This window comes from Coregonus lavaretus (genome assembly GCF_964263955.1).
Source record: "Coregonus lavaretus genome assembly, chromosome: 11".
Lineage (NCBI taxonomy): Eukaryota > Metazoa > Chordata > Actinopteri > Salmoniformes > Salmonidae > Coregonus > Coregonus lavaretus.
This window is the reverse complement of record NC_139998.1, coordinates 28,781,682-28,800,479: the sequence shown is the minus strand read 5'-3', so window position 1 is coordinate 28,800,479 and position 18,798 is coordinate 28,781,682. Positions and strand designations below refer to the sequence as shown.

Sequence of the window (18,798 nt, the reverse complement as noted above, 5' to 3'; positions counted from 1 at the left end):
AGTCACCATTGAAACATCCCCTAACCAAGCCCAGTTATACTGAAAAGTCCCCTAACTAAAGCCGTTATAGGTCATTGGATCCGACCAAAGAGCTTTGTCAGGATGATGTATAGGATTTATTAGGAGGCACATTAGCACAGGAACTACAGCTTTTCCTTATGGCACATGATCAAATAGTCACTGTACACTACTAAGAATTGAGTGGGTGTTGGGTTTCCTTACCTCCTTACCTTCCTTTACTTTTTGGCATGGATTAAAAAATTATTGTGGATGAGGTATGATAGCTATTTAAACCTGTAAGATTTGTTCCATCACCATTCATCTAATCATTTCAGTTATCAGATTAGATGGATTCTCAAGTTAACCTGTATGGAAGTATGTCAGGGGGCTCTATAGCAATCATACTGAGTAATCACTTAATAACTTATGCTTAATCAATGTGAGTTTTTAATGTCATTATATAGAGATAAGCATATGCTGCTGTTATGATCAAAAGCTATAATGCGGATAACATCTCAAAGCAGGCTCTCGTTGGTTCCTGTGTTGACCTTCTGTCCTGTTGGATAACCCAGATTCAAACCTCAGAGTGCAGCTGAACAGATATGATGCAATACAGACGCCCAAAACACCTTCACATCATACTATAATGTATTACAGTGAGGGAAAAAAGTATTTGACCCCTCTGCAAAACATGACAGTACTTGGTGGCAAACCCGTTTCTTGTAGTTGGCCACCAGGTTTGCACACATCTCAAGTGGGATTTTGTCCCACTCCTCTTTGCAGATATTCTCCAAGTCATTAAGGTTTCGAGGCTGACGTTTGGCAACTCGAACCTTCAGCTCCCTCCACAGATTTTCTATGGGACTAAGGTCTGGAGACTGGCTAGGCCACTCCAGGACCTTAATGTGCTTCTTCTTGAGCCACTCTTTGTTCCCTTGGCCGTGTGTTTTGGGTCATTGTTATGCTGGAATACCCATCCACGACCCATTTTCAATGTCCTGGCTGAGGGAAGGAGGGTTTCACCCAAGATTTGAAAGTACATGCCCCGTCCATCGTTCCTTTGATGCGGTGAAGTTGTCCTGTCCCCTTAGCAGAAAAACACACACAAAGCATAATGTTTCCACCTCCATGTTTGATGGTGGGGATGGTGTTCTTGGGGTCATAGGCAGCATTCCTCCTCCTCCAAACACGGCGAGTTGAGTTGATGCGAAAGAGCTCCATTTTGGTCTCATCTGACCACAACACTTTCACCCAGTTCTCCTCTGAATCATTCAGATGTTCATTGGCAAACTTCAGACCGCCCTGTATATGTGCTTTCTTGAGCAGGGGGACCTTGCGTGCGCTGCAGGATTTCAGTCCTTCACGGCGTAGTGTGTTACCAATTGTTTTCTTGGTGACTATGGCCCCAGCTGCCTTGAGATCATTGACAAGATCCTCCCGTGTAGTTCTGGGCTGATTCCTCACCGTTCTCATGATCATTGCAACTCCATGAGGTGAGATCTTGTATGGAGCCCCAGGCCGAGGGAGATTGACAGTTATTTTGTGTTTCTTCCATTTGCGAATAATCACACCAACTGTTGTCACCTTCTCACCAAGCTGCTTGGCGATGGTCTTGAAGCCCATTCCAGCCTTGTGTAGGTCTACAATCTTGTCCCTGACATCCTTGGAGAGCTCTTTGGTCTTGGCCATGGTGGAGAGTTTGGAATCTGATTGATTGATTGCTTCTGTGGACAGGTGTCTTTTATACAGGTAACAAGCTGAGATTAGGAGCACTCCCTTTAAGAGTGTGCTCCTAATATCAGCTCGTTACCTGTATAAAAGACACCTGGGAGTCAGAAATCTTTCTGATTGAGAGGGGGTCAAATACTTATTTCCCTCATTAAAATGCAAATCAATTTATAACATTTTTGACATGCGTTCTTCTGGATTTCTTTTGTTGTTATTCTGTCTCTCACTGTTCAAATAAACCTACCATTAAAATTATAGACTGATCATTTCTTTGTCAGTGGGCAAACGTACAAAATCAGCAGGGGATCAAATACTTTTTTCCAACACTGTATAGTTACTATATAGATATTATGACTAATGTTGAGCTCTCTGCAGTCCCATAGGGATGGTAAATGCAGAGTATTTCAGAGTATTTGTTTACTGTAGCCTTTAGGGTTGTGCAATGAAACACATTTCACCCCTTTCACTATAACCCAAGGAGTTCTCGCTCTGTGTGTGTGTGTGTGTGTGTGTGCATGTGTTTGTGTGTGTAAAACACAACAGTTCCCAAACAGTAGAACAGGGAGGTCTCTCTTCAGGAGTGAGGAGAGGTGAGTGAGAGGATAGAGAGCGGTGGCACTAATATTAGTGGAAATAATTGAAAATAAACATTAGTGGAGCATTTATGAACAGTATTACACAGACATCAGTTCAGAGTTCTGTTAGTGTAAGTCAGTGGAAGCATTTTATGAGTGGAGAAACAACAAACTAACACTGTGAGTAAAACATTACAGCACCAACACTGACTGTGAGAAATCCTGCTTAAAGTTACACTGTTGTTATAGGCCCTTCATTTTATTATGTTTCTCTCTTAACTGTGTTTTATACAGTAATAATAGCTAATAGAGACAATTTAAATGTTGCTGGTATATTTTATGTTGTGTATTGTTTCAACATAACATAGTGTCAGTCATGTATTTAGTCTAGTAGACACTCACATAGAACCACATGGGAGTTAGCAACATGCTTTCTTAAACAGCACAAAGAAACATGATTGACTGTTGCCAAGAAAAACAGCTCAAGTCCTGAGAGCTAAAACTAATTAGCTCTGTTATTACGCCAAGTCTGTGCCCTTGGTCAGGGAATAGTGTGTGTGGGTGTGTGTGTATGTGTGTGTATGTGTGTAATAGGAGGTCTAATTCACTTTGTCCTTGATAGATGGAGAGATGTGATTATGGCTTACTTACTGGGTACTTCAGTGGTAGCTAATGCTTTACCAAGGGTGGTCTTTCCTTGTCTCGCTCCCGCTTTCTCCTCACACATACACCATGCATTCAATGGATTTTCAGTCTCTCTCCATTCAGTTAAGGTGTTGAACCGAGAGACAAGGGATTAGAATGTTTCTGCTCATGCCAAGACACGCAGACATCCATGACCTGTTTCGACACACAACCTTTCTCTGTCTATGAAACGTCTCTTCAAACTGTGCTACATAGTTTCCAGGTTAATTAAACTAAGTCTATTCTATGAATTCTTGATGTACCAAACTTAACTTTTTCCATGAAGCAGAATATGAGAGAGAGAGAGAGAGAGAGAGAGAGAGAGAGAGAGAGAGAGAGAGAGAGAGAGAGAGAGAGAGAGAGAGAGAGAGAGAGAGAGAGAGAGAGAGAGAGAGAGAGAGAGAGAGAGAGAGAGAGAGAGAGAGAGAGAGAGAGAGAATATATTCCTCTGGTACTGTATATGATCGCCATCAGCAATCCACGACAATTGTGGTTCCATTACAATGATTCCCAAATGATTTGTTGGGGACTCTGGTATGTCGGTTGTGGTTGGTGGTTTAGAAACAGGATTTTGTATATTTAGTGACATGCTTTTTGGTTGGGTGTGTCACTGTTCAGAACAGTTGGGCAAAAACAGTTGGGTAATTCAAAGAAGAATGCTATATTTTTGATGAGACATCATTTTGTCGAGCTGAACACCACACACTATAACAGAACTGAACTTTTCACCATCCGGACTCTATTGCTATGGTGTGTGTGTGTGTGAGAGAGAGAACTATTAGCTTTGGTCAGTCACTGACACTATCACCATCATAACCGTTTCCCCTTGCCCCTTGCACTGTGTGCTGCCCACCCTGCCAAAGATAACAGTTACTGTTGCCCTGTCACACACACATACACGCACGCACGCACACACAAACACACACACACACACGAACACACACACACACAAGCACACACACACACACTTAATGCAGCCCGTCAGGAAACAGGGATGTTAGCTTAACCGCATGGCACAGGCTGGGCAACCAGAGAAAAGGAGGCATCTTTCCATCTGCCTCCTTTTCTCTCTCTCTCCCTCTCATGTGATCTATCTAGATGAATGGTGCCTTCAGTATTAGTGTCTTCTGTAATGGAGGCATAGTTACATATTCTCCAGAGACGGTCAGTACGTCAAAGGCTCAGGACTCCATTGACAGTAGGTCAAATCCTCCACACACACACACACACGCACACACGCACTCACACACACGCACACTCACACACACACACGCACACACACACTCTCTCCCTTTCTATCCAGGCACATAGGGGATCTGATCTGACGTCTCTTTAATACTTGAATAGGGCTGTACCTATCTCTGAAAATAGTGTTTAGTACAGCTAAGCCCACTGCTTTCTTCCTAATTTTCTATCTCTGTCAGAGCTGGCTAAGAGGGTTGTTGAATCTCCTCTCCTAACACTTGAGCTTCTCTCTCTGTTAACACTACATTCTCCAACACATTTACTGCAGAGGTGCTGGTGTTGAATGTTATGTGTGTGTGTGTGTGTGTCTGTGTGTTCCTGTGTGTGTGTGTGTGTGATATGTCTGTTCAAGCGTAAAGTAAGATCCATTACATGAATTTTACTCACCTGGTCTAGATCGTGTCACCACCGCTTGATGTGAGGGAGAAAGACAATCACAACCACTATCTCTCTCTCACACACACACACACACACACACACACACACACACACACACACACACACACACACACACACACACACACACACACACACACACACACATACATACATACAGTGGGGAAAACAAGTATTTAGTCAGCCACCAATTGTGCAAGTTCTCCCACTTAAAAAGATGAGAGAGGCCTGTAATTTTCCTCATAGGTACACGTCAACAATGACAGACAAATTGAGGAAATAAAATCCATAAAATCACATTGTAGGATTTTTAATGAATTTATTTTCAAATTATGGTGGAAAATAAGTATTTGGTCAACTACAAACAAGCAAGATTTCTGGCTCTCACAGACCTGTAACTTCTTCTTTAAGAGGCTCCTCTGTCCTCCACTCGTTACCTGTATTAATGGCACCTGTTTGAACTTGTTATCAGTATAAAAGACACCTGTCCACAACCTCAAACAGTTACACTCCAAACCCCACTATGGCCAAGACCAAAGAGCTGTCAAAGGACACCAGAAACAAAATTGTAGACCTGCACCAGGCTGGGAAGACTGAATCTGCAATAGGTAAGCAGCTTGGTTTGAAGAAATCAACTGTGGGAGCAATTATTAGGAAATGGAAGACATACAAGACCACTGATAATCTCCCTCGATCTGGGGCTCCACGCAAGATCTCACCCCGTGGGGTCAAAATGATCACAAGAACGGTGAGCAAAAATCCCAGAACCACACGGGGGGACCTAGTGAATGACCTGCAGAGAGCTGGGACCAAAGTAACAAAGCCTACCATCAGTAACACACTACGCCGCCAGGGTCTCAAATCCTGCAGTGCCAGACGTGTCCCCCTGCTTAAGCCAGTACATGTCCAGGCCCGTCTGAAGTTTGCTAGAGTGCATTTGGATGATCCAGAAGAGGATTGGGAGAATGTCATATGGTCAGATGAAACCAAAATAGAACTTTTTGGTAAAAACTCAACTCTTCGTGTTTGGAGGACAAAGAATGCTGAGTTGCATCCAAAGAACACCATACCTACTGTGAAGCATGGGGGTGGAAACATCATGCTTTGGGGCTGTTTTTCTGCAAAGGGACCAGGACGACTGATCCGTGTAAAGGAAAGAATGAATGGGGCCATGTATCGTGAGATTTTGAGTGAAAACCTCCTTCCATCAGCAAGGGCATTGAAGATGAAACGTGGCTGGGTCTTTCAGCATGACAATGATCCCAAACGAAGGAGTGGCTTCGTAAGAAGCATTTCAAGGTCCTGGAGTGGCCTAGCCAGTCTCCAGATCTCAACCCCATAGAAAATCTTTGGAGGGAGTTGAAAGTCTGTGTTGCCCAGCGACAGCTCCAAAACATCACTGCTCTAGAGGAGATCTGCATGGAGGAATGGGCCAAAATAACAGCAACAGTGTGTGAAAACCTTGTGAAGACTTACAGAAAACGTTTGACCTGTGTCATTGCCAACAAAGGGTATATAACAAAGTATTGAGAAACTTTTGTTATTGACCAAATACTTATTTTCCACCATAATTTGCAAATAAATAAATTAAAAATCCTACAATGTGATTTTCTGGAATTTTTTTCCTCATTTTATCTGTCATAGTTGACGTGTACCTATGGTGAAAATTACAGGCCTCTCTCATCTTTTTAAGTGGGAGAACTTGCACAATTGGTGGCTGACTAAATACTTTTTTTCCCCACTGTACATACATACATACATACATACATACATACACACACACACACACACACACACACACACACACACACACACACACACACACACACACACACACACACACACACCAGTGGAGGCTGCTGAGGGGAGGACGGCTCATAATAATGGCCGGAACGGAGCAAACGGAATGGCATCAAATACATGGAAACCAGCTCTGATTCCATTTTGTCTGAACAGGAGTGATATGGTGTATCTATGACAATACAAGGATACATTCCACATAACTCCATCTCTCCATCTCTCTCTCTCTCTCTCTCTCTCTCTCGCTCTCTCTCTCTCTCGCTCTCTCTCAATTCAATTCAGTTTGCTTTATTGTCATGACATAACAATGTACAGTGGGGAAAAAAAGTATTTAGTCAGCCACCAATTGTGCAAGTTCTCCCACTTAAAAAGATGAGAGAGGCCTGTAATTTTCATCATAGGTACACGTCAACAGACAAATTGAGAAAAAGAAATCCAGAAAATCACATTGTAGGATTTGTAATGAATTTATTTGCAAATTATGGTGGAAAATAAGTATTTGGTCACCTACAAACAAGCAAGATTTCTGTCTCTCACAGACCTGTAACTTTTTCTTTAAGAGGCTTCTCTGTCCTCCACTCGTTACCTGTATTAATGGCACCTGTTTGAACTTGTTATCAGTATAAAAGACACCTGTCCACAACCTCAAACAGTCACACTCCAAACTCCACTATGGCCAAGACCAAAGAGCTGTCAAAGGACACCAGAAACAAAATTGTAGACCTGCACCAGGCTGGGAAGACTGAATCTGCAATAGGTAAGCAGATTGGTTTGAAGAAATCAACTGTGGGAGCAATTATTATGAAATGGAAGACATACAAGACCACTGATAATCTCCCTCGATCTGGGGCTCCACGCAAGATCTCACCCCGTGGGGTCAAAATGATCACAAGAACAGTGAGCAAAAATCCCAGAACCACACGGGGAGACCTAGTGAATGACCTGCAGAGAGCTGGGACCAAAGTAACAAAGCCTACCATCAGTAACACACTACGCTGCCAGGGACTCAAATCCTGCAGTGCCAGACGTGTCCCCCTGCTTAAGCCAGTACATGTCCAGGCCCGTCTGAAGTTTGCTAGAGTGCATTTGGATGATCCAGAAGAGGATTGGGTGAATGTCATATGGTCAGATGAAACCAAAATATAACTTTTTGGTAAAAACTCAACTCGTCGTGTTTGGAGGACAAAGAATGCTGAGTTGCATCCAAAGAACACCATACCTACTGTGAAGCATGGGGGTGGAAACATCATGCTTTGGGGCTGTTTTTCTGCAGAGGGACCAGGACGACTGATCCGTGTAAAGGAAAGAATGAATGGGGCCATGTATCGTGAGATTTTGAGTGAAAACCTCCTTCCATCAGCAAGGGCATTGAAGATGAAACGTTGCTGGGTCTTTCAGCATGACAATGATCCCAAACACACCGCCCGGGCAACGAAGGAGTGGCTTCGTAAGAAGCATTTCAAGGTCCTGGAGTGGCCTAGCCAGTCTCCAGATCTCAACCCCATAGAAAATCTTTGGAGGGAGTTGAAAGTCCGTGTTGCCCAGCGACAGCCCCAAAACATCACTGCTCTAGAGGAGATCTGCATGGAGGAATGGGCCAAAATACCAGCAACAGTGTGTGAAAACCTTGTGAAGACTTACAGAAAACGTTTGACCTGTGTCGTTGCCAACAAAGGGTATATAACAAAGTATTGAGAAACTTTTGTTATTGACCAAATACTTATTTTCCACCATAATTTGCAAATAAATTCATTAAAAATCCTACAATGTGATTTTCTGGACTTTTTTTTCTCGTTTGGTCTGTCATAGTTGACGTGTACCTATGATGAAAATTACAGGCCTCTCTCATCTTTTTAAGTGGGAGAACTTGCACAATTGGTGGCTGACTAAATACTTTTTTCCCCCACTGTACATATTGCCAAAGCTTACTTTGGAGATTTACAATATGAACGTAATTAAAATAATAATAATATTGTCAACGGGACAACAGTAACAACAATAATCAAGGGTCAGAATAACCATACATTGAACAATAACAATATGCATAGAGGACATGTGCAGGTTGGTTGGTTTCACTTTCACTCTCGCTCTCTCTCTCTCTCTCTCTCTCTCTCTCTCTGTCTCTATCTCTGTATCTCTCTCTCCCTCTCGCTCACTCTCCATCTAACTTGGTTACTTGGATATGTTTGTTTTTTTGCAGAGTTTGAAAAATGTGTCTATGTAGAATTAATCAGATTAATTAATTTAGTCCGACATTCATGTGTCATGTGTGAAATGTGCAGCGGTAGGACGGAGTCAGGCGCAGGACACAGAACTGAGTACACAACGTACTTTACTCGAAAATAAACAATACTAATCTCCACACAGGGAAAACACACCAGCTCACATAAGTGTATGACACAAAACAAAGTACAAACACGCACAAAACCATGTGGGAACCAGAGGGTTAAATAGGGAAATAATAATAATGCAATGGGAACCAGGTGTGTACAATCAAGACAAAGCAAATAGAAAACAGAAACGTAGATCGGTGGCAGCTAAAAAGCCAGTGACGACGACCGCCGATTGCCGCCCGCACAAGGAGAGGCTCCAACTTCGGCGGAAGTCGTGACATCATGTTAAACATAGATAGGTTGATGTATGTTATCTGTGTGGGAGGTAGAGCGAGAGATAGAGGGAGGAGCGAGAGAGAGGGATGTAGGAAAAGAGGGAGGGTGAGAGGGGGAGAATCTGCATTCTGAAGCATCCATTTGTGATTGGTTAGTTAATCATTAACTAGATGAGATATGTGAAATGTGTTAGGATGTATCACTGCAAGGAAATAACAGATTTTATGAGAGTTCAAGAAACTGCATTGTTATTGGTTACTCAGCCCTACATACAGGTCTCCCGTTAGTCTCACCCCTAGTGTCACCTCTGACCTTCTACTGACTAAACAATTACTATTAAGTCTGTGTCCACTCACCGTAGGCTGCCCCTAAACACTTTGCTCTACTCTCTATCCATCCTGTCCTGTCTAACGGCAGTATTATTGGTCTAAACTCAGTCTTAACACCTCTCTGGTGCAGCGTGAAGAAATATGCAGATCCTAGAACATTTATAACACAACATAAAGGAACAGTTGACACTGGGTCATCAGCCTAATGCAAGAACCATGGGCCAGAATCATCTTGTCATTTAGGTACAGAATGAAATGAGTTTAGCATGAGAAAGAGAGAGACCGATAAAGAAAGAGAGAGGCAGAGAGGGAGGTGAAAGAGACCTTAGAAAGAAGGATGTATGTGTGAAAGATGGTGGCTGTTTTTGTTTGCCTGACCTTCTGTTTTGCGCAAACAGATTTAGATGGACACAAAAGGAGAGGCAGGGACAGGGAACAGCTGATGTTGGCCTGGTACAGAGAACACACATGCCTATAGGGTACCATGGAGAAACAGCTGAATACTCACACACACACACACGCACACACCCTTGCACACACTCACATACACACGCACACACACACAAACAGACAGACACACTCACGCAGGGATAGAGAGGAAGAGAGAGGGAGAGACAGGGAGAGGGAGGGAGAGAAGAGAAAAGACAGAGAAGAAAGATGACTTACCTTGGTTAACTCCCAAACTCCTTGACATTGCTCTCCTCCTCCTTTCAGGACTGTTGAGAAAAAGTAGTGGATCATAGAAGAAAACCTTCACTTTCTCAACATGAAGACTGGAGGGACTGAGCCTGAGCCTGGTGAGAGACAGCCCTGGAGCTTCACTGGAGGTCAGGGCAGGATTAGGCTGTCTCTAGCCCACCCAGGGCTGCTTCTTCTGGGGATGGTACTGCTGGTCCTCCTGCCCTCTGGAGAAAGTGTCAAACAGAGTGTCCCCAGAGTCCATCTCAGCTACAAAGGTAAGAGACTGGGAGCTATGATACAATAATGACATGCTGATGCACTGATAGCTGAATGATATAATCATGTTTAATATATTACTTAACCAGATGAAATTGATTCTACTAGATTTAATAGATGCTTTAGCTGGGAGGATGAACTAGCTATGACCCACCAGTAGGTCCTGAACCAACATTTTGACAAACAGCGGCCTAACTTTAAGTTGGCACAGGTTTTTGGCAACATGCTCTAAGCAAGAAATTACTGCCACATCTACAAAGAGGGAACATGATATCTACAACAGAGGTGGAACTTCATATATGCAGAAAGTGCAACATACACAACAGCTTTTTCTCCATCATCATGCCAGTTACTTTAACTGTTGCTCTATGATAGCTACCTGCAGTATTTTTATCAGTAGCTATGTTGAATTATCTGTAAATGAGCCGTTCTCTGGTGCACTATCCAGATGATTGTTCTGACTTCTATCTCTCTCCTCTCCCCTCTCTTCTTGATCGTTTTACTTTTATATTTCTTCACTTTTCTTTTCAGCTCATGTGAGTTCGAAGGGTCTTTCCACCAATTCGGTGCCTTTTGAGTAGTATAACTTGGTAAAAATAAATTGCCTAATTTTAACATTATGTAATAAACAGCACATGTTCAACTTAATAAAAAACATGTTTTCCCATCTCAAGAGGTTAAATAAATAAAAATGACTATAGTAAGTGCCTATTAAGTGCCAAATAAAGTAACAGGGTTGACCATAACAGGGTTGACCGTAACAGGGTTGACCGTAACAGTGTTGACAATTTCTTCTTAAATCAGCCGTAAATCCCTTTGTGACAGGGGGATTGGAAGCATGTTCTGTGCAACAGGGAGCGGCAATTGAATGCAAGCTGCACAAAAAAAATTGAATTGTGAAAACATTTCTAGCCTGTCTATCTATGGGTAACAGGGTTGACATGTTATGCTCGACCCACTCAGCTTTCCACCACAAAACACCACAAAATTGCAAACAAGAGTAACACCAGCTCACCTGCTTTTACACTATGATTTGACTGTTAGATGTTCAATGTTTCTTTTGAAAAACAAATATGTAAAAATAATAGTTTCACCATATTAAAATAAGAGTTCAGTTAATGTAACAGGGTTGACCTTAAAAAAAGGGACAGTTACTTTTTTTTTCTTCCTTAAAATGAAACCCTAATCAAATTAAATACATACTAATCTTCAGAAATTACTTGGTCAAAGCAACAAAATAACTAGGGCTTTACAAAGATGTTGCTGTTAAGTGGGTTAAAATCTTCCTAGAAGTCACAGAGGATACACAGAGGGTACATGTCACAATGCTGCATGTTGGCACTTTAGCAAGCCTTTATCCATAATAAAAATCATATTTATTGAATATTCCATATGGTCTATATTAAAGGGCACTTCATTTAATATAACAGGCTTTTAAAATGCAATACTTGTGCAAAATTTCTACTTAAAACACAAAAGGCAATAATTTCGTGGAACGACACACAACTGTTATCAGAACAGACACACATACCAATACGCACACCAATAAACAATCACTTGGCCGCTGTGTTAAAAGATATGAGGTGTGAAAGCTTGAAAACAGAGAGACAGCTATGTAGGGTGGTCCGTACTGTAGGTACTAAAGGGAGAGCGTAGAGTTGTATTGCATTTATCATGCTGTAAAACTACAATAACTGTAGTCTTTTCAGCCTCCACTGTATGACAACTTGGCTTTAGTCTGTACAGTAAGGAAAATCTCTTTTACACTCTGTTACCATGTTAAATCTCTGAAGCATTTATAGTGGTGATGATGAATAGGCAAACATTTAATTTGTTTTAAATGCACATGTACTTTATAGAGTTCTATATTGATACAGAAATACACAATGAGTATGGTATATAAAGTATGTAGCTCAGTCTGCCATGTGTGTACATAAATCTACACTGAGTATAAAGGGATGCTGGCCCATGTTGACTCCAATGCTTCCCACAGTTGTATCGAGTTGGCTGGATGTCCTTTGGGTGGTGGAACATTCTTGATACAGACGGAAAACTGTTCAGCATGAAAAACCCAGCAGTGTTGCAGTTCTTGACACAAACCGGTGCGCCTGGCACCTACTACCATACCACGTTCAAAGACACTTACAGTTGAAGTCGGAAGTTTACATACACCTTACCCAAATACATTTAAACTCAGTTTTTCACAATTCCGGACATTTAATCCTAGTAATAATTCCCTGTCTTAGGTCAGTTAGGATCACCACTTTATTTTAAGAATGTGAAATGTCAGAATAATAGTAGAGAGAATTATTTATTTCAGCTTTTATTTCTTTCATCACATTCCCAGTGGGTCAGAAGTTTACATACACTCAATTAGTATTTGGTAGCATTGCCTTTAAATTGTTTAACTTGGGTGAAACGTTTCGGGTAGCCTTCCACAAGCTTCCCACAATAAATTGGGTGGATTTTGGCCCATTCCTCCTGACAGAGCTGGTGTAAATGAGTCAGGTTTGTAGGCCTCCTTGCTCGCACACGCTTTTTCAGTTCTGCCCACAAATGATGCTGCCACCCCCGTGCTTCACGGTTGGGATGGTGTTTGTCGGCTCGCAAGCGTCCCCCTATTTCCTCCAAACATAACGATGGTCATTATGGCCAAACAGTTCTATTTTCATCAGACTAGAGGACATTTCTCCAAAAAGTACGATCTTTGTCCCCATGTGCAGTTGCAAACCGTAGTCTGGATTTTTTATGGCGGTTTTGGAGCAGTGGCTTCTTCCAGACTTGTGGAGGTCTCCAATTGTTTTTCTTCTGACCCACTGGAATTGTGATACAGTGAATTATAAGTGAAATAATCTGTCTGTAAACAATTGTTGGAAAAATTACTTGTGTCATGCACAAAGTAGATGTCCTAACCGACTTGCCAAAACTATAGTTTGTTAACAAGAAATATGTGGAGTGGTTGAAAAACGAGTTTGAATGACTCCAACCTAAGTGTATGTAAACTTCTGACTTCAACTGTAAATCTTTTGTCGTTATGCCATTTAGCAGACACATTTATCCCCAAAATCATTTTTATGTGTGCATAAATGTTTCGTATGGGTGGCCCCAGGAATTGAATACACAATCCTGGCATTTCAAGCACCATGCTCTACCAACTGAGCAATACAGGACCACAATTGGTCTGGCTGTGTGGTAGCTGTGGTCCTCTGTGTGTGTCAGTGTGTTTAGTGTTGGGTAAACTAGAGGCTGTGTTTGTTTTTAAACCCCACCAAAGGGAAGCTATAACTCTTTAAAAACCCATTCTACCCCAAAGCAAAAAAGTGTCCCGGGGGGTGGGGGGTAATAATTATAATAATTTCTGCACTGCAAATTGATCACAAATAAGCCCAAAAATAGATTGTATTTGAAAAGAACAATAATTTGATACCTTGATTACATTGAGACACAATCACGTCCCTTTTTTTTGTGGGAATACTTGGGAACACATTTTTAGCTGAATTCCTGGTGATTTTACAGTATTTTTTGACCGAAACCCCTTTTTTACTAAAAACTTTGTGGGGGCAAAAAAAATACGGGTTTTGGCCCGTGGCTGCCTGTTGCCGACCTCTGCACTACAGTAACCCAGATACAAACCCCCTCATCCCAATTCCAGCCCTGGACTCTCACCCCTTAACACCAACCTTCTTCCCTGACCAAGTCTCCTACAAACCCAGCATGGCTGAAAACATAAGCTCATTTACATGTTGTTATTTTCCAACATAAATACATTGTAGTACATAAGTACTGGTAGAAATAATAACTTTCTGAAACACTCTATTTATTTAGCAATTTGGCCTGTAGAAATATGCATGTCCAGCTCTGCAGCTTGTCTTGTTTCATGCCAGTTGAATATCTGAGCCTTAGAACTCAGCAAAACTCAAATATTCAGAATGTTATCAGATTAGGCTCTGAGAGTGTATTATGAAATCCATCAAAGCAAAAGCTTCCATGACGGGAAGTCAAACTCTACTGAAGTCAATCATCTCCGATTGAACAAATTCCTCCAAAACATCATCATCCCTGATTGACCACACGCTTCAAACAACATCATCTCTTTATGATCACAAACTTAAAATACACACATCATCCCTGGCTGAATGAACTGGAGTTCAGAAAGGGTATTCGCAGTGAACTTTCCTCTCAATAACCATCAGACAACATTTGTCCTTTGATTCCTTCAGAGGTGAAAGAGTTCAGCATTTTTCAAAAGGGAGAACAATCAACAACATAGCACTGTGTTGTGTTGAACAACATTCAAGGTTCACTGATGCTCTAGTCTGAAACCTCTCTCAGTGTCTGTGTGGATCCTAAACATGTATGGCTACAGTATGGCTCCCGTCCAATCACACACAGCTAAATAATCCTGATGTAATCTAAATATTATCACAGCAGACTGTGTTTAGTTATTGTTTTTGTGTGTATTTCCAAAAACCTGTCATGAGGATGAGCTGTGACGACAGTATGAGGGTACTGTACATATGTTACTGTCGTACTAGTGGCTCCTTGCCAAGTAACTAGGCGAACAGTTTGGCTATAATCTATAATACGATCATATTAGGACATTTTGGTTTATGATGTAATAATACTGGCATATATTCTACAGAGTTAATCTGACTGGCCCTCCCACTTTAAACTCATGCAAATCAGTTGTTCCATAACCCACATGCTGATCCAGATCCAGACAAGCAGTTTACTTTATAGCCCTGAATTATATGTAACTGTAAATCCATGTTCTCCATCTCTCTTTGCCAGGGGAACACTTCCATGTCTTACATTTTTCCAAGCTGATTCAGGTCGATGGTTCTGTGATATTACACAATGTTCCTATACAGTATAGCTGGAGTGTTAACCCTCCAACCCAATACAGTTATGACATTCCAATCTGAAAACAATCCTCATCCTGTTTTACATGACATCGATTAAGTTTGACTGAAGATCTCAATGTTTTAACTCTGGTATCTGATTAACTTGAGATAAAAACTATAAAGTATTTCCCTGCAGGATATTCATCTGTATATCATAAGCAGACACATATTTCTCTGTCACTGTTGATTCCCATCCTCAGAGAATAGGGTGGGGAGGAGAGGAAGCCTCTTAGTCACCATATAGTGAACACACCCTGGGCTATGGCGCTGTAGCTGTCACACGCACAACCGCTACACATGCACTCAGACAGTCCATCAGTGGGGTTATCTTAAGGCCTGATGCTAGCCGCTAGCCGATGTGATATGCTATCTAACTCAAATAAACCAGTAGAACTCCATGGGGATAATCAGGGTTTGCTGAACAGTGCCTGGAGAGAGACTGGCTGGAGCTCAGAGCGCTAAGCTAAGTGCTAACAGTGAGGCTAAGCAAGGCCATTCCCTGGGATCCTAGTGCTGTGTATTTACCGAGCAAATTACAGAGTTAACCAAGGGCTAGCACGACTAAGCTTTCTGTAGGTTTAGTGTGGAAAGGGCATAGGGGCTCTGTGTGTTTGTGAGAGAGAGAGAGAGAGAGAGAGAGAGAGAGAGAGAGAGAGAGAGAGAGAGAGAGAGAGAGAGAGAGAGAGAGAGAGAGAGAGAGAGAGAGAGAGAGAGAGAGAGAGAGAGAGAGAGAGAGAGAGAGAGAGAGAGAGAGAGAGAGAGAGAGAGAGGTGGGGGTGATGTGTGTGTAGGAAGAGGTATTAGGGGGTGAGGGAGGGGGTCTAATAGTTCAAATATTGGTGGTGAGTAACTTCGCTAAGCCTTCACACCCTAAGGCTAATCACAGAGTCAAACCTCTCACAGTGACCCCCTCACACACCCAGATCTCTGGAGTCACCAGCCTTCATTCACCCAGCATAGAAACATAAAGTCAACATCACCTCAATGTGGGGCAGTCTGGGGTGAGGGAAGCTCTGTGTGTGCTTTAGTCTGGTTCGTCAAGTGAAGTAAAGTACCAAGTTAGCTACGGTGGTTTTGGGAAGACTCACCCAAATCAATTACCCCGAACAAGAAAAGTACTTTCCTCCCAAGTATGATTTCATGCAGCCTGGTCTCATTGACGAGACACTAAAATGTGTATGATATGTTACGTTTGGTATGGTTACAAAAGACAGAAGGTTACTTAAGGCATTAAGGCAAAAATACAGGGAGGATGGTTAGGTGGGCGTGTAGGTGGGTGTATAACATGAACGTCTAACAACCCAAAGGTTGTATGTTTGAATCTCATCACGGACAACTTTAGCATTTTAGCTAATTAGCAACTTTGCAACTACTTACTACATTTTAGCTACTTTGCAACTACTTAGCATGTTAGCTAACCCTTCCGCTAACCCTTAACCTTAACCCTTTAACCTAACTCCTAACCCTAACCTTAAACCTAACCTTAACCCCTAACCCTAACCCCTAGCCCAGCTAATGTTAGCCACCTAGCCACCTAGCTAACATTTGCTACAACAAATTAGAATTCACAACATATCATACGTATTGCAAATGTGTAACATATTGTGTGAATTGCAATTAATTACATACAGTATCATACCAATTGTAATTCGTAACATATCATACGAATTGTAATTTGTAACAAATCATACGAAATGGATAATATAAATCCACAAATGAATACATACAATACCTTACCAAACATAATATACATTATACAGTGGGGAGAACAAGTATTTGATACACTGCAGATTTTACAGGTTTTCCTACTTACAAAGCATGTAGATGTATGTCATTTTTATCATAGGTACACTTCAACTGTGAGAGATGGAATCTAAAACAAAAATCCAGAAAATCACATTGTATTATTTTTAAGTAATTAATTTGCATTTTATTGCATGACATAAGTATTTGATACATCAGAAAAGCAGAACTTAATATTTGGTACAGAAACCTTTGTTTGCAATTACAGAGATCATACGTTTCCTGCAGGTCTTGACCAGGTTTGCACACACTGCAGCAGGGATTTTGGCCCACTCCTCCATACAGACCTTCTCCAGATCCTTCAGGTTTCAGGGCTAAAGCTGGGCAATACGGACTTTCAGCTCCCTCCAAAGATTTTCTATTGGGTTCAGGTCTGGAGACTGGCTAGGCCACTCCAGGACCTTGAGATGCTTCTTACGGAGCCACTCCTTAGTTGCCCTGGCTGTGTGTTTCGGGTCATTGTCATGCTGGAATACCCAGCCACAACCCATCTTCAATGCTCTTACTGAGGGAAGGAGGTTGTTGGCCAAGATCTCGCGATACATGTCCCCATCCATCCTCCCCTCAATACGGTGCAGTCGTCCTGTCCCCTTTGCAGAAAAGCATCCCCAAAGAATGATCTTTCCACCTCCATGCTTCACGGTTGGGATGGTGTTCTTGGGGTTGTACTCATCCTTCTTCTTCCTCCAAACACGGCGAGTGGAGTTTAGACAAAAAGCTCTATTTTTGTCTCATCAGACCACTGGCATTGGCAAACTTCAGATGGGCCTGGACATGAGCAGGGGGACCTTGCGTGCGCTGCAGGATTTTAATCCATGACGGCGTAGTGTGTTACTAATGGTTTTCTTTGAGACAGTGGTCCCAGCTCTCTTCAGGTCATTGACCAGGTCCTGCCGTGTAGTTCTGGGCTGATCCCTCACCTTCGTCATGATCATTGATGCCCCACGAGGTGAGATCTTGCATGGAGCCCCAGACCGAGGATGATTGACCGTCATCTTGAACTTCTTCCATTTTCTAATAATTGCGCCAACAGTTGTTACCTTCTCACCAAGCTGCTTGCCTATTGTCCTGTAGCCCATCCCAGCCTTGTGCAAGTCTACAATTGTATCCCTGATGTCCTTACACAGCTCTCTGGTCTTGGCCATTGTGGAGAGGTTGGAGTCTGTTTGATTGAGTGTGTGGACAGGTGTCTTTTATACAGGTAACGAGTTCAAACAGGTGCAGTAAATACAGGTTATGAGTGGAGAACAGGAGGGCTTCTTAAAGAAAAACGAACAGGTCTGTGAGAGCTGGAATTCTTACTGGTTGATAGGTGATCAAATACTTATGTCATGCAATAAAATGCAAATTAATTATTTAAAAATCATACAATGTGATTTTCTGGATTTTTGTTTTAGATTCCGTCTCTCACAGTTGAAGTGTACCTATGATAAAAATTACAGACCTCTACATGCTTTGTAAGTAGGTAAACCAGCAAAATCGTCAGTGTATCAAATACTTGTTCTCCCCACTGTATATACAAATGTATGTGGACACCCCTTTAAATTTGTAGATTTGGCTTTTTGAGCCATACCCGTTGCTTTCAGGTGTATAAAATTGAGCACACAGCCATGCAATCTCTACAGACAAACATTGGCAGTAGAATGGCCTTACTGAAGAGCTCAGTGACTTTCAACGTGGGACCGTCATAGGATGCCACCTTTCCAACAAGTCAGTTCATCAAATTTCTGCCCTGCTAGAGCTGCTCCGGACAACTATAAATGCTGTT

The 18,798-nt window shown here is 42.0% G+C and overlaps 1 protein-coding gene across 1 annotated transcript in view; it reads left to right on the top strand.

The window, feature by feature from the left end:
• Positions 1-18,798, top strand: part of LOC311136907 (semaphorin-3D-like) — a 69,262-nt gene that overhangs the window by 5,390 nt on the left and 45,074 nt on the right. The window contains exon 2 of the mRNA XM_084171222.1: positions 10,081-10,322. Coding sequence (XP_084027348.1) covers positions 10,133-10,322 — 190 coding nt within the window. The 5' untranslated portion in view covers positions 10,081-10,132. The remainder of the gene's footprint in view (positions 1-10,080; positions 10,323-18,798) is intronic.